Source organism: Mustela putorius, unplaced genomic scaffold, assembly GCF_011764305.1.
Source record: "Mustela putorius furo isolate JIRA1106 unplaced genomic scaffold, ASM1176430v1.1 tig00003836_pilon_pilon_pilon, whole genome shotgun sequence".
NCBI classification, from domain to species: domain Eukaryota; kingdom Metazoa; phylum Chordata; class Mammalia; order Carnivora; family Mustelidae; genus Mustela; species Mustela putorius.
The window spans coordinates 15423427-15439529 of record NW_025421989.1 but is presented as its reverse complement, the minus strand read 5'-3'; the positions used below and the strand labels follow the sequence as shown (position 1 = coordinate 15439529).

Sequence of the window (16103 nt, the reverse complement as noted above, 5' to 3'; positions counted from 1 at the left end):
TATTTATCATTTTATGGCAGTCAGGGGTGCCTGAGGAATGCTACACATATGGAGGGGGGCAGGTGGAGAGGGGTGCAAGGCGCCAGCTCTTGATCTGTCCTCAGCCAGCCTCCTGCTCCCTCATCACCCAGCCCTTGTTCTCAAGGCTGTGTTGATCATCTGAATCACCTGGAGAAGTCTGGACGCAGAGCTTCCCAGCCCACAGCAGACTGAGTGAACTAGAGTCACTAGGGCGGAGGTTACACAGATATCTGGGTGGCCGGGGGTGGGGGGTGGTAGTTACTGACGTGGTTTGATGATAAATCTGCCAGCTTTGTCTTTTTTTAGTAGCGGTGGGGGGGGGCTGTGTAATGACAGCTTTGAAAACTTCCCTGTAGGAATCAGATTGAGATGTTTAAAGACAAACTTTCTGACATCCTAAGAGCTTCCTGTTTGACCTAAACTCCATGAGAAATCTTGACAGCCACTCCCCTTGGAAGGGAACTGGCTGGCTCTTGATGATTGTGTCCCGACTGGCTGAAATCAGAGAGTGTGGAGAAGAGAGAGAGAGAGAGCTTAATGGTTAGTTTGCTGACCTGCTTTGCATTAGATAATGTCTGTGGAGGCTCCCAGAGTGCGTCCAGGGGAGCCAGGGCCCAAATATGGAAAAGAGAAGCCATGATGATGAGGTAGGAGTTGAAATTACCATCACAATTGTTGAAAGTGTTATTTCAGCACTTTCCCATGCGCCTGGGTCTGGGGTTTCATTTCTCCAGTGGAGGGCCCGACAAGCTGGTGGGGGTGTGGGCTGGGTGATGGCTCTGCTGTAATGCAGTGCTTCCTCCATGGTGGGGCTTTGCGGGTCACCTCTTTCACAGTATGACTTTCTCTCTTTTTGATAACTGAGGTTCTCCAGCAACTGAATTTTTTTTTAAAGATTTTATTTATTTATTTGACAGAGAGATCACAAGCAGGCAGAGAGGCAGGCAGAGACAGAGAGAGAGGGAAGCAGGCTTCCTGCTGAGCAGAGAGCCCGATGCGGGACTTGATCTCAGGACCCTGAGATCATGACCTGAGCCGAACGCTGCGGCCTAACCCACTGAGCCACCCAGGCGTCCTCCAGCAACTGAATTTTTAATATTTCTGAAATCTTATTGTTACTCTTTCCCCGTGAGATCGTGTAGGAAGGTAAGACACCGGGGGGAGATGATCTTCCTGGTTTTCCTTGATTTATTTTGTCCCTTTTAAAAAGTCCCTTCAAGACCAAGTGTTTCCCATTGTTGTTGCATTTATAATTTTCTTTGCCCCAGCTCCTTACCTTGTCTGAGGGTTAAAAAAAAGATAAGGGAAATGCCATGGTCAGGAAAAAAAAAGTTGAGTGTGGGAGAGCCGGAGGGCAGGTTCCAAGTGATGTGGCTCTGACACACACCTGCTTTCCTATAGTGACTTCAGGCCCAGCAAGGGACACAGGCACCCACAATCTGTAGCCAGAACCCTGTGAGAAGCCCTTGAGCCCCAACTGTGCTGAGCGCCTTGCTTCTCTTTGCTTGAACCCTCCCTGCTGCAGAGGCAAGGCTCTAGGACATAGCCTGGTGCTGAGACAGACCCGGACGCACTTTTCTAACCCATTGTGGTGTGCACGTAGTATGCCAAAGGAGCCAAAGGGGAGGGACCTTAGTACCTGGGGCAGGAGAGGAAGGAACAGATCAGGCAAAGAGGATGGTGAGAGGGACCAAGGAAGTGTGAACAGAAGCCTGGAGGGGGAAGCAGTCTGAGAAGTCTCTGGAAGGAAGCCTTTCCAAGAAGTACAATGGGAAGCAGAGGTGGGGGGTTGGGGGGAGATGTGAGGTTGGGAGGTGACAGGTGCCTTGTGTACCTTTGTAAGGAATTTGGACCCTAGATGTGATCAGGAAGCATCAAAGGAACAATTTGAAGCAGAGGCATGCTGTCATCAGATGTGGGTGGAGGAAGAGTTTCTTTAACAGGTAAATTTCTCCGGAATGAGCATCTGCCCCATGTAGCTTATTTTAAAAATAGCTTTATTGACATCTAACTTGCATACCGTACAATTCACCCACTTGAAGTGTCCCATTCGATGGTTTTTAGCACATTTACAGAATTGTGTAACCATCACCATGATCTGATTTTCATACATGTCCTTCACGCCCCAGACAAACCTTGTGTCCATTTGCTGTCACTCCCCACTTCTAAGCCCAGCCACAGGCAACCAACCACTCATCTTTGTAATTTCTCCTTTTTCTTTAACATTAAGGGGAATGTCTTCCGTGAGTGTATTCACTTCAGGGTGTCTCTTCGCCAAATTATAAACTCCTGCTCTTGACTTCCCAGCCGTGGCTCAGCCCATTCCTGTCGGCCGTGATTTCACTGTCCTACCTAACGGGCAGGCTGGAGGGTGGGCGGACCCCAAGGGCAGTGTGTTCATCTGCTCAGGGTGACATCAGAGACCTGTGTGCTTCCTGTCTCTCCCCCACGGTGGTCCTGCCAGGAACTCCGGCCCAGGGCTGGTTTCTCGGTGGTTGTCAGGGAGCTGCAGAATGGCACGGCCTGGCAGTGGGGCGCTCTGCTTCCTTGTACGTAGCCTACACGTACGAGGAGTCCCTGCAGGTGCGCGCTTAGTTCCTGTTGCCCACCCTGAACCGGTGAGTGCCTGAGAATTGATGAGTCTGCCTCTCTGCAACTGGGCGGGGACTCTCTGGGGGATAGGTGGCTCTGTGGCTCCTTGTCAGCGACCACGAGTTGTCTCTGCTGGGGAAGGAGGAAGGGAGCCACCTCTACTCGTGGTATTGTGGTATGAGGAGCGGGTTTGCAGCTGGACCCTCGCTTCATGTGTCTCTGAAAAGGGTCATCAACTCAGGTCTCACCAATTCAGGAGTTCATCCTCATTTGGTCATGGGGTGCACTCAAGTTTACCTTTGGACAGTGTAATAGTGTGGGCGATAGTGGAAATAGTGGTAACATAAACTTTTGTGGGAAATAAGTGATTTAAGTCTCATTAGAAAAACCTGTTCGCTTTAGGATGGAAATGTTTAAACACATGACTAGTAGTAAATGCTAGAATATTGTTCTTATCTAGCTATTAAGTTAGTCCCCTGGAATCTCTCCTTGGGAAAAAAAAAATGAAATCCTGTCCTGAATATGTCAGTATTTGAGTTACTATATGAACTTGACATTAACAAAAATTGACTTTCTTTCAAGTATAATTCATGCTTCACTAAGCCAAGTAGACATTCTGCCAGTTATTTGGACTTTATTAAATTTTGCTTTATATGTAATAAAAAACTCAAGGTAGGCCTCTGCTTTGCAAAATATCTTACTTGATTAGGAGCTGTATTTTCAAGTCTGTTTTGGAGCGAGGTTTGTCGTCATGTAAGTAATGAGCATTTTCTGGTGCAGCTCTTTAATGGTGAGAACGGATGTTGAAGAAAGCAAACACCATATGCCCTTTGTTTCGCGTGCATGTCCCCTCCTGGAGGCTGGGTGGAGTGTTTCAGCTGTCTTGAATAATCTCCATTTTGCTGTTACTGCAGACTTTGCGGTTCTCCCACTCTTGTCTCCGATGTTACAACTTCTTCCTCGTCCTCCTCCTCAGTCAGAAAGGTTCCATGCTCTCAAATGCCAGAGATTGGATTAATTTTGAAAAGTGAGTTTCCCTTGATTTGTGACAGAAATTAGTGCAGAGAATTAAAAAAAAAAAACAAACCACCCAGTGTGAACGTGTAGTGGGAGGGGCAGGCGGGTTGGGTACGGGACAGGATGCTTAGAATAATTCTGCTGCCAAGTGAATCAGAGACTTGCAGCTCTCGGCGAGCACGGAACATACTCCTGCCCAGAGTTCAGACACAGTGAGCCAGAAATCACCACTTCATACTCCACAGAATGGACCCTTCCGCAGCCAAAGCCCCGAGTGCTGCAGAGGCGTCTGAGACTGTAAGTAGGCCATACATCTGGTTCCGTTGCTCTTACGCTGGCATCTTTTGTAGCCTGTTGTCTGACTACTTCTTAGGCCAGGAGGGAGGAGGCATGATGGGGAATTTGGTCCTACCTCTGTCCTTCCAAGATGGTGAGCAACACTGTTTTCCATTCGGACCTGGTCTCAGCTTTCATGTTTGCGGTGGAAGGGAATTTCTTTCCCCAGGCCTTCCTCTGTGACACAAGTGGCTTTTGGCCGAGCCCCTTTGGTAGTAACATCTGTAAAGATTTGGGACAGCACTGTCATTTGGTGTGAGGGCTCTTCCCTTCTCCTAAGTGCAAATGATGAGTTTTTTCCAGGGGATACCCCAGCCAGCAGAGCCTTCTCCCCCTGCCCGCTCCCCACCCCCAGGCATCCCTTCCATCAGCGAAGTGTCCCTAGCAAGGGCTGGGAGCAGGTGATGTTTCTGAGGCAGCTGGCAGGTTTGGAAGCCTGGGATGAAGCCAGGTGTGGAATCCAGCTTCCCTGTGATGGGAAGGAGAGAAGAATGAGTTAGAAAGCAGGACAGAAGTCAGCTTGAGGTGTCTCCAGAGAGCAGCCCTGTTGCTAGATGCCAGTCGAAGTGGCAGGCAAAGCTCAGATCCTCACTCTGCCAACTTTGGGCCACTGGCAAATATCTCTCCTCATCTTACTCTTCCCATCTGAAAATCACTATCTTTGCCCCTTGCGGGATTGCTGGATTATATGAAGTCATGAATGTGAAAGTAATTAGTACTTGGTAGGCATTTGCTAAATGATGTATTTTTGCCCTTCGTGCCCCTTCTCCTTCCTTAGCGGGATATTGTACCGTCAGTGCGAGCACCGTGCTGGGCTCCAGGACATGCCACCCGTGTTGCCTTCCTGACTTCTTTCAAGGCAACCTTTGTGGCCTCCGAGTTCTCTTGCTTGGTGTCATGGACTTGATCTTAGGGTCAACTTTGTTCAAGACCAGAGCCCCAGGTTGCCCTTTTAGCCTAGGTCAGGTAACCAACCCCCAAGCACAAGGCGGTCTCTGTCAGATGGTGAGAGTGGGTCATGCTGTGTCTGCGATCCATCTAAATTAAGGATCGTGAGGACAGGAGACCCAGGTCAGGAGGCCACGTGATGAATCCTAGGGGGACAGTGATCAATCAGAAGAGCCATTTCTCATTCAGCTTTGAGTTTCCAAGTTATGGAAACCTATATTCAGCCAGTGCAAGGGAGAAGAAAAAAAACCCTCGAAGAAAAGTGCTCAGTAGTTGATCTGATTTCTGAATCAGAAGTAGGCGTAGGGCACCGTCATGGTGACATTCCAGCGGGTTGTTTCAGTTAACCTGTTCATGGGTTTAGGCATCCCGCGTACTTGTCAGTTCGTTCCCAGATGCCTTCCACCATTATGGGCATGTGTCTGTTTAGGGGATTTTCTTGAGTCTGTCTTGTTAATTAGCTTTACCCTGTGCTTTATCTTTGCTAACTGTGAGTTAATTGGTAGTAAGAGTGTTTTCTTGTCAGTCACAAGTTCTCCCACCGCTTTGCCCAGTTGAATTTCTTGTATTTCATCTCGCATTTAGACTCAAATTGTTTGCCTCTAGCTGGCAAGAGTCCATAACGGTCTGCGAGCTCCAACACAGTGCTAATTTTTATCAGTGATTTTGGAGACACTTTGTCATCTGTGCACTTTGTTTGGTGTGTGATGATTTAAGAGTACTTTTTATCTTAACCTGCATCAGAATCATGTATCGCAGTGTACCAGCCTTCAGTAGCTCTCCGTTGCTCTTCTTTGAAATCCACTTTCTTGCCCATGACCGGCAGCACCTCGTGTAGCCTGGCACACGACGACCTTTCCAGCCTTGTGGCCATCTCCCGCACGCCTGGCCACTCCCTTCCATAGCACCAGTGCTGCCCCCACTGCCCTGCTGCTGCTGGCTCAATCCCACTATCGAGCCCAGGCACTTGCCCTGTCCCCTCCCAGGAGTGCCCTTTCTCTGGCTCTTGCTTGGGTGGCTTGCTCTGTTTTCTTTCAGGTGTTACTTGGAGAAGCCCCTGGGCCATCTTATCTTAAGGGACTTCCTCCATCTTAAGTTTCCTTTCTCCCTTCCTGTTATGTCAGCGTATCTATTTCTTGCAGAGCACTTATAACAGCCAGTAAATCCTTGCCTCACTGGCTTGCTTGGCATTTGCCGGCTCCCTAATTGGAATCTCCACCCCAGGGCTGGCGGAGGTCTGTCTTATTCCACTGAATCCCCAAGCCCCTGACTCCGTTCTCAACCCACAGTAGGTGTACAACAGAGCTTTCTTAAATGAATAGAGGTTTGGGATGATCAGTGACGTGGATGCTTTTCAGTAGTTGGTGACTGTGAGCATCTTCTCTGTGCCGGCTGCTCCCGGCCCTGCTCCCTGCTCCTGGCACTTTGGGAGCCCTCCAGACCCCAAGGCCCTGGCAAGCTGGTGGCTGGTATCTGGAGTAACCTTCTAACTGTTTGAAGCATCACTTTTGTTCTCAAAATGAAAACCACCTGTCTTTAAAGCTATTTGCTTAAAACAAATACTTATTTCTTTACCGAGGCCTTCCTCCCCTTTCCCCACCTCCTGCCAAGAATAATGGGAAAGCCCTCCTATCTTGGAGAGCAGTTTTCCCTCTGGTCACAATCCAGAGCTGGAGGATTTATGACCCAGGGTGCTGAGCAATAGCTTTCCCCTGCCCCGCTGCTCTCAGATGTCCACACTTTGTTCTTCCAAGGGGCTCCAAGGGGTCTTGTGATCGGGGCTCAGCCTTGGTCCTGCCTGCCTTTGCACAGTGCCTTTAACCGTCCCTCCTCCAGGGAAGGAAGCCATCCCTGGGCACCACAGAGATGGCAGCTGGGGTGGGGACCATGTCTGACCAGTGTTCTGTGGTGGGCGGCTTGCCAGCTCCCCGACACCTTACACCACCTCTGGGGAGAGGCTGCTGTTGCCTGCATTTTAGAGACGGTGCAGTGAGGCTCATGGCCGGGAGGTGGGTTGTGAGCAATCAGGATCGGAACCCAGGTCTCTCTGGCTTCCAAATCTGTGTTTGTTTGTTGGTGTTCTCGGCCTTTCTCAGGTCTTGGGTTTGTTTTTTTTTTTTTTTTTCAATTTTAATTTTTTATTTTCAGCATAACAGTATTCCTTGTTTTGTTTTTACCATGTTCTTCAGTTAAAAGCTGGCACCTTGGTGTAGGTAGATGCGTGCATAGATGGAACGGCACAAGCGTCCCAAAGTAACGGTTGCCTTCCCTGTGCACAGTGTACCCTGAGGGTCTCCGGTCCATTTTAAAAATGCTCGTCAGGGGCGCCTGGGTGGCTCGGTGGGTTAAACCCTCTGCCTTTGGCTCAGGTCATGATCCCAGGGCCCTGGGATCGAGCCCCGCATCAGGCTCTCTGCTCAGCGGGGAGCCTGCTTCCCCCTCTTTCTCTGCCTGCCTCTCTGCCTACTTGTGATCTCTCTATGTCAAATAAATAAATAAAATCTTTTAAAAAAATGCTCATCAACACATAGTGGGAGTCTGTTCCTTTTTAAGGCCAAGAAATATTGCATCATATGCATACGCCAGCGTTTCTTCATCTACTCATTCATCAGCTGACATGGAGCTGCTTCAGTGTCTGGGTCTCCAGCCGCTGTGGGGGGCCAGGGGGAAGCGCATGGTGCTGTTCAAGGGGTATCAAGTCTTCATGGTGCAGGCTGACTCCGTCCTAGAGCTCTGCTGTGTGACATGGTGTCTGTCGTTAACAGTGCTGTATCGCGTACTTAAAAATTTAGTCTCCAGTGTCCATACTGCAATGACAAAAAATGCCAGGGAGAATCTTCTAAATGGATCATGTGGCCCACTAATTGAAAGCAGTCAGAGGAACACTAGGTGATAGATCCGTGCTTACTTCACATAGAGGTTTTTATGATGAAAGCTACTTTTCAAAATGGCTATTGCAGTATAACCGACACACAGAAAATGCTCGCAAGATGATAGCTTGTTGAATATTCACAAACCGAACACATCTGTATGAAGAGCACCAGATCAAAACACAGACCGTTGATTTAAGCTTCTTTGAATCAAGGCGGGCATGGAATACAACAGAAAGCGATGGGCCCTCAGTTTGTTCGGAATTGTGTACATGCAGCTTACTTGATAGAAACTGTCTTTTTAGAGCTCCCATGTTTTGTGTTTCCAGTGGTGGGGCCTGGCTGGTATTTTAGGTCTAACAACTAGGAGTGGAACCAGGCTGCTATACGGACCGACCTAAATGGCCCCAAAAGGAGGCTGAGGATGCGCAGGGTAAAATGTGAACAAGGAGGAGGGGGAAGGGCCAGGAGCCCACAGTGGATATGGAAACGTTTGGGAATGCGGACTTATGGTGACAGTAATCGAAACCCAGTATTACTGAAATGGGGTGGAGGTGGGGAAGGAACTTGGGATTAGAGTTCCAAGCCCCTCGAAGTCAATGTACTTTTGTGTAAGATAAAGAACATTGACCTCTTTCAGTGAGTATTGGTTTAGAGAAAATTCTTTTAGCATACCAAATCAAACTCTTTTTCTTGGCCAAAGACCTGAATATATCTGAATACCAAAACAAGCTAGATTAACTTCGCTTTTGTAATGTGTGGGTTCTGTAAGGTCGTGGTGGTCAGACCGTACCCCATTCCTCATCATGGCATGCATGTAGAAATGAAAGGGAGTGGATGCTTGAACGTGCTTTTTAAACATTACATGCTGTTACAAAGTTTTATTAATCTCTTTGTGAGACGCATTGATAGCTTTTTAGTCAGACTGCAATCATTTCCTTGAATCAGGGACTTTGGGATAATAATAAATCCTTTTGTCTTTGTTGATTAGATAAGCTCTTATTCATTGTTCCTTTTTGTGAAGGAGACTTTGAACTCTCACACATTTGGTGTGCGTTTCCTGGTGTTCTGGACCTATGGTGTTCACTGTGGGTCTGTGTTTAATTCTGTATTTGTTGTGGAAAAAAGGTCATAGGACTGTAGCAAACACACTGTGGGGGAAGGGGCATCCCGCTGGGGACAGGGAGCCAGTGTATCTGACTTACTGTTCCTTTCTTGGTGCCCAGCATTGGGCCACTAAGCACTTGCTGAATGAATGGAAGGAGAGAGGAAAAACTGCTAGGTGGGATTTAATGATAAGTACTGTGTGCTTTGTCTCTTTTATCCTAGTTAGTCACTACAATAAGCCTGTGAGGTGGGTGCTTTTGCTATCCTTTAGAATGACCTCAGGTCCCTGTTTGCCAGGGGATGGTTCTGGTGTGTGCCTGCTGTCCTAGCACTGACAGTGGTAGTACACTCTTTCACTCTGAAGCGTCCTGGTTCCAGTGATAAATTGGTTCACTCTGAGATGACTTGAAGAGACATTTCTCCAAAGAAGACATCCAGATGGTCAGCAGACATGTGAAAAGATGCTCAGCATCACTGGCCATCAGGGAAATGCACATCAAAACTACCGTGAGCCATCACCTCACAGCTGTCAGAATGGCTAAAATCAACAACACAAGAAACAACAGGTGATGGCGAGGATGCAGAGAGAGAGGGGACACTCTTGCACTGCTGGTGGGAATGCACATTGGTGCGTCCACTGTGGAGAACAGCATGGAGTGTCCTCAGAAAGTTAAAACTAGAGCAATCATCCAGCAATCGCACTACTAGGTATTTACCCAAAGGACACAAACATACTACTTCAAAGGGATACATGCACCCCGATGCTTATAGCAGCATTTTCTGCAGTAGCCAAATTACACAAACAGCCCAAGTGTCTGTTTACTGATGAATGGATAAAGATGTGGTGTGCGCACACACACGCGCGCACACACACACAGATGAATATTTTTCAGCCATAAATAAGAATGAAATCTTGCTATTTGCAACAGTATGGGTGGAACTAGAGAGTATTATGTTAAATGAAATAAGGCTGTCAGGAAAAGATAAATACCATATGATTTCACTCCCATGTAGAATTTAGGAAACAAAACGAGCAAAGGGAAAACAAAAAGAGAGACAAACCAAGAAACATACTCTTAACTCTAGGGAACACACTGCTGGCTACCAGAGGGGTGGTGGTGGGGGGATGGAGGAAACAGGTGACGGGGATGGAGGAGGACCCTTGTCCTGATGAGCACCACGTGATGTACGGAACTGTTGAATCACTCTGTTGTACACCTGAAACGAACATTCCACTCTTTGTTAACTAACTGGAACTTTAATACAAACTTTAAAAGAATTAAAAGAGTTGGCTTTGGGACGCCTGGGTGGCTCAGTTGGTTAAGCAGCTGCCTTCGGCTCAGGTCATGATCCCAGCGTCCTGGGATCGAGTCCCACATCGGGCTACTTGCTCCGCAGGGAGCCTGCTTCTCCCTCTGACTCTGCCTTCCACTCTGTCTGCCTGTGCTCGCTCTCACTCTCTCTCTTACAAATAAATAAATAAAATCTTTAAAAAAAAAAAAAAAAGAGTTGGCTTTCTCTCAGATGTTGTGGTTTGGATTGACCGATGGGGAAACTGAGGGCACAGAGAAGCCACAGCGCTTCCTAATGCCACCCAGCTTGTGTGGGGATTCCTTCCTAAGAGTCTGACTTGAGATTTTGTCATTCAATCGCTGAGTTTTGCTGCCTCCCCACTTAAGCCAAGGAGTATGCAGTGGAAAAAGAAGGACTCTGTTTGTCATTCTTGCTATTTAGTAAAAGTCGTGATGTATGACTCTGGGCAGGAAGACTGTGCTGGTAAAGACCCAGGGAAACCCTAAAAACGCTTTCCCTGGTGAAGCTGGACGCTTAGTATCCTAGAATGCTGGTACCACTCACATGTGCCTAGGGCTTCATAGTTTACAAAACCCTCTCTCCTACATTATTCTGTTGAAACTTCATGTGTACCCTGTGAGGTGGAAGGTGGTACTTCCATCTTACGAAGGAGGCTGGGTGATTGATCAACAGGACGATGGGGTCACCTGCCTGAGGTTTTATATCCACAAAAGGAGCTGGTCCAGGATTCGCTTCCTATTCTGCCTGCATGGTTGGCGCCTCTCCCCTGTAGCAGAGGGGCCTTGTGGCCAGGCGTGCTTACACAGCTCTTTTGAGGGTGCTGCTCATGGAGGATTAGAAAGCCCTTTGAAGACTCACAAGGTAACCCAAGGTAACACTACCGTAACACAAGGTTTCTCAACCTCGGCACTGTTGACATTTTGGGCCATTTAAGGCTATGGAGGGGGGGGCATGCTGTGTAGGATGTTGGGCGACATCCCTGTTCTCTACCCTCGCCAGTAGCTCTCCCCTCCCTTCCTCCCCGGATGTGGAAACAAAAATTTCTCCAGATGGTGTCAAATGTCCCCTGGGACACAGTTGCCCCTGGTGAGGAACCACTGGCCTAAGTTCAATAGCAGCATTTGAAAGAGGGGAAAGGACAACCTTGAAAATGTCAGGCCTGTCATTTTCCTGCTCTGGTTTCTAAAGCATCAGAAAACCTATCAAAAGACCCACAGAGGGGTGGAAAAGGGAACAAGCAGCACATTTCATGTTGGATTTCGTTCCATGGAAGACTGTTGGGTCTCCCAAGGAGGGATATGAGGGCCAGCATTTTTTTTAAGTTAGAAATCACACAACTAAAAGTGTTTTTTAATGGAAAAGTTAGAATAGAGATCAACTGGAAAAGGCACATATGCATGTCCTGAGAGCCTGCTGCCCAGAGATAACCACGCTTCACATGATGCTTTACCTCCTTCTAACCTTTTCCAACATGCATGTATAAATCTTCCAAATAGGGCCATGCCACAAATGTTATTGTAATCAGCTTTTTTTAAAACTTACATTTGCCATAGATACCTTTCCATATCTCTAATACAGAGCTACAACATTTTTTTTTAAACAAGATTTTTATTTATTTGTTTAAGAAAAGCAAGAGTACAAGGACATACAAGTCGGGGGGTGCAGAGGGAGAAGAAGACTCCCCACTGAGCAGTGAGCCCAACGTGGGGCTCGATCCCAGGACCTTGAGATCACCACGACCTGAAGCTAAGGCAGATGCTTAACCGACTGAGCCATTTAGGGGTCCCACTACAACATTTTTGATGGCTGCATTGTATTTCATTGAATGGCTACAGTATAATTTATCCACTTCCTATTGTATACATTTGTTTCGTTTCCAATTTTGTTTTTGCTCTTACATGCAAAACTGTGATGAGGATTTGTGTGTGTGCGCCCATGTCCTTCACAGCCTTTTTTTTTTTCACCCCTTACAGAAATAAGGAAATGTTATCATCCGTTGAATAAGATCTCTAATTTGTAGTGTGCTGGATTGCCTTTTGAATATATTACATAACTTTGCCCCTGAAAATTATGGAAATTGTATTCATAAAAATTAGATTATGCACTAGACGTGCAGAATGGGGTGTGGAAAGTTCTTTGGTTTTCTGATGAAAGGATGACTAATAAGAAACCATGTAGGTTTCATGCCCTATTCATGAAAACTACTCGTAACAGTAGAGGGCTACTTCCTGAGTAGGAATTACAGCCCAGTAAAGATAACTGAATCTTCCTTTAAGAGTTTGCTCATTGCAGAGAGAAACTTAGGGCTACGTTCTCATGAATTTTCATTGCTCATAGATTTTTCTTACACGTTTTCAAAGTGATAAAATGAAGGGTGTCTGGGTGGCTTGGTCGGTTAAGTATCTGCCTTTGGCTGGGGTCATGATGCCGGGGACCTGGGATTGAGCCTGGTGTTGGGCTCCCTGCTCAGCAGGGAGTCTGCTTCTCTCTCTCCCTCTGCCCCCTCCCCTCATGTGTGCGTGTTCTCTCTCTCTCTCTCTCTCTGTCTCAGATAAATAAATAAATAAATCTTTTTTAAAAATGAAAACTCCCTCTCCTCTCTGTTCATGCTCTCTTGCTATTTCTTTTCTTTTTTTCCTTTTTTCTTTTTTCATTAACACAGAATGTATTATTTGTTTCAGGCATACAGGTCTGTGATTCATCACAGACATTACACACTTCACAGCACTCACCATAGTACATACCCTCCCCAGTGTCCATCGCCCCGCTCCCTCCCACCTCCTCCCCTCCAGCAGCCCTCAGTTTGTTTCCTGAGATTAAGAGTCTCTTTTGGTTTGTCTCCCCCTCTGGTTTCATCTTGTTTCATTTTTCCCTCCCTTCCCCCATGATCCTCTGCCTTGTTTCTCAAATTCCTCCTATCAGGGTCTCTCGCTATTTCTGTCACCATCTCTGGCTCTCTCTCTCAAATAAATAAAATCTTTCAAAAAAATCAAAATGATAAAATGATAAATTCATAGTAGAACCTTTAAATGGTACAGAGAAGCTTAAATAAATTTCCCTCCTTTACTCTGCCTTTGTATTTTTTCATTCTGTAGAAATTTTCTATGCATATACAACCACTAAAAATGTGCAAAGGTTTTTTCCAAACCCCACAAGCTGGCCAGTAATACACCAGCTCTGATCCAATTAGCTTTCTTCAGTTAACATACCTTTCTGTGCCTACACCTTGTTATGTTTAGTTGGTGCCCTTTTTGGGGTTGTTTCAAGCTTTTCAGACATTTCTCTCTTGCAGCAAGGCAGTCTATTTTATTTATATTTTATAGTTTCTTTATTTATTTTTAAATGGTCTGTTTTACATGTACCTCTCTGTAGGCTACATGCCTAGCAGTGGAAGGATTGGGTTAAGAGTCTGTGCCCTTAAAATTTTCACAAATATTGCAAAATTGCCCTTCCACTGGGAGTAGCTGGACTTGTTGCATCAGGCATTTTTTTCCTGCCTGGCATAAACTGTGGACTAATACATTGGGAACACAAAGGTTGACCTCGTCTATGGGATGGGCCATCAGGGTTAGGAGGCCTCGGCCTTGGGGGTACTCGGGGAGGGATAAGTATTTACTGGGTTTCTCCTGGGATTGGCCAGAAACTGGCTTTTGCCTTTTTCAACAATGGAGTAAAAAGTATGTCTGTAAAGCAAGGTGACAAGACCCAGGCAGGCAACTTTCTGGTAATATTTGATGTTGTGTGTCAGAATCTATGTAGCAAATGTACCAAATGCACCGTGCAGATGTGTAATGTAATAAATGTCATGCCACCTGCTCTAATCATTTCATGATCATTTTCCACCCCTCTTTATCTCTTCCACGATGTCCTTTTTGATGTTTTTCTATTCCCCATCTTCGTCTACTCCACGATATTTTTTGCACTTTCCTTTTTCAAAAATGATCATTATGGCTGATACTGCATTTTATTGTTGTATTAGCTTATTTTTGCCCAGCTCTGTCTCCCTGATGAAATTTGAACCAACGCCTGGTCTCTAGTCTTTGTCACCCTAGTGTGGTGTTGGCACAAACGTATTTGGATCAGCTGCTTTCTTTGGAATTTTCCTAATTTTTTGGTGTCCCTGTGTTTGGTAAAGGAGGCCTGTCGCTGGACACCCCCATTGTCAGTTCCCAGAAAGATGCTCATTAAGGGTGTGTTGCTTTCCTGCCCAGGGAAGGGCCCAGCAAGGTGCCTTCTTTTATTGATCTGGTATTTGAAGCAGTGGAGGGTGGCAGACATCTGAAGATGTCTCTGTGAACCCCAGTGGACACAGCAGCTGCCACAGCCCAGCCCAACCATATGAAGGGCCCGTGTTTTCTGAGAAGTTGGGGGCTTTCTGATGGGCACTGCCAGTGTTCACTTGCTGTAGTCTTGGCCAGGAGTTTTTGAGCTTGTCTGGGGTTAGGCACCCCAAGGCTGAGACACTGAGAGGAAAGCAGATCTCAGTAACCTCTCATGTATCAGTGAGCCTAAAACTGGGCCAACTCTTGGGGTGGACCCCCTTTTCCAGTGCTCTCGCTAATGTTAGGAGGAAGTTGTGGGGGCTCGGGGCCCCTGCCCTGGACAGTGAAAGCTCAAGTCCGCTTGGGTTTGGCCTCTGGCTGGGCTCCTTGCTGGGAGGGGGGGAAGGGGCCATCCTCTGCTTCCTCCCCAGCGCTTTCTTTCCTTTGCTTTCTCTGAGGGCTCACACCTGGGGCCCTGCTCATGTGACTCTGCCAGGAGCTTCCTGGAGGGTGGCTTGGAGCCTCAGCAGAGAGTCTTAAAAGAGAAACAAATGAAAGAACTTGTGTTTGCTTATTTTTCTTATTGTTCAAGTAATAAATGTTCTCTCACTGCAAATAAAGAGGACTTTTTGGAGGCAGGCAGTGTGATCCAAGGAAAATGGCCTCTGGAGCCAAATGGTTCTAGGTTGGAATGTGGGCTCTGGGACTTTTTCCTGAAGGAGCTGTTAGGAGCTGAATTGTGTCCCCTCCATAGGGTCAAGCCCTCACAGCCGGTGCTGCAGGACATGACTGTATTTGGAGACAGGGCCTTGAAAGAGGCAGTTGGGTTAAAGTGAGGGCACTAGCGTGGGCCCTCCTGCAATCTGATCTCCGTCCTCATGAGAAGAGGACACAGGAGACGCCGGGGATGTGCACACAGAGCAAAGCCCATGTGAGGACACACAGAGAAGGCCACCTGAAAGCCAAGGAGACAGGCCTCACGTGAAGCCAGGCCTGCTGACACCTGCCCTTGGACTTGTAGTCTCCAGAACTGCGCGGAAGTACTGTCTGCTGTTGAAGCCCCTCAGGCTGTGGCACGAGTGACGGCAGCCCTGGCAAGCAGAGACAGGTGCAGCCGGCAAGTCAGCTCCCACGGTTTGGCTTCCCCCTCTCTACGGAGAGGACCACAACACCTGCTTCGTAGAGCCAAGGCGAGGGACAGCCGTGGTGCCTGGTTTGGAGTAGGTACTCGCAAATGGCGCTGGTGATAGTGCCCATTCAGTAACATGGTGGAAGAAACCGCCGCCGCCTCCTCCACCCCAGTTTTCTGGCCTTTACTTGGTTTGAGGGGTTTTGTTTGTTTGTTTGCACTCTTTTTAAGTCCTTTTCAAACAGGGTTGCCAGGAGCTCCTGGGATGGGCAGAGGCAGGCACATCACTGGTCTAGCAAGCAATGAAATATTTGCTTCTGAGCCCTCCTTTTCATCCTTTTAACCTCTCTGCCTACCAGGCCTCCAGGCACACTCTGATTTGGGACAAGGATGCTGTTGCTAAAATGGACTAAAAGCTTTAGACTGTGGGTGCAGGACTATTTCTCGCGCCGCGTGTCCATGGTGTTGGTCCGCACAGGCTGCTGCAATGGATTGCACAGCCCGGGG

The 16103-nt window shown here is 47.4% G+C and overlaps 1 protein-coding gene across 6 annotated transcripts in view; it reads left to right on the top strand.

Annotated features, from left to right (window-relative positions):
- Positions 1-16103, top strand: part of SH3KBP1 (SH3 domain containing kinase binding protein 1) — a 340162-nt gene that overhangs the window by 92250 nt on the left and 231809 nt on the right. Inside the window, exon 1 of one of the 6 annotated variants that reach the window (XM_013059637.2) lies at positions 3775-3927. The exons of the other annotated variants lie outside the window; for them this stretch is intronic. Within the exon in view, the coding sequence (XP_012915091.1) occupies positions 3877-3927 (51 nt within the window). The 5' untranslated portion in view covers positions 3775-3876. Of the gene's footprint in view, positions 1-3774; positions 3928-16103 lie in introns of those variants that run through there. 6 annotated transcript variants of the gene reach the window in all.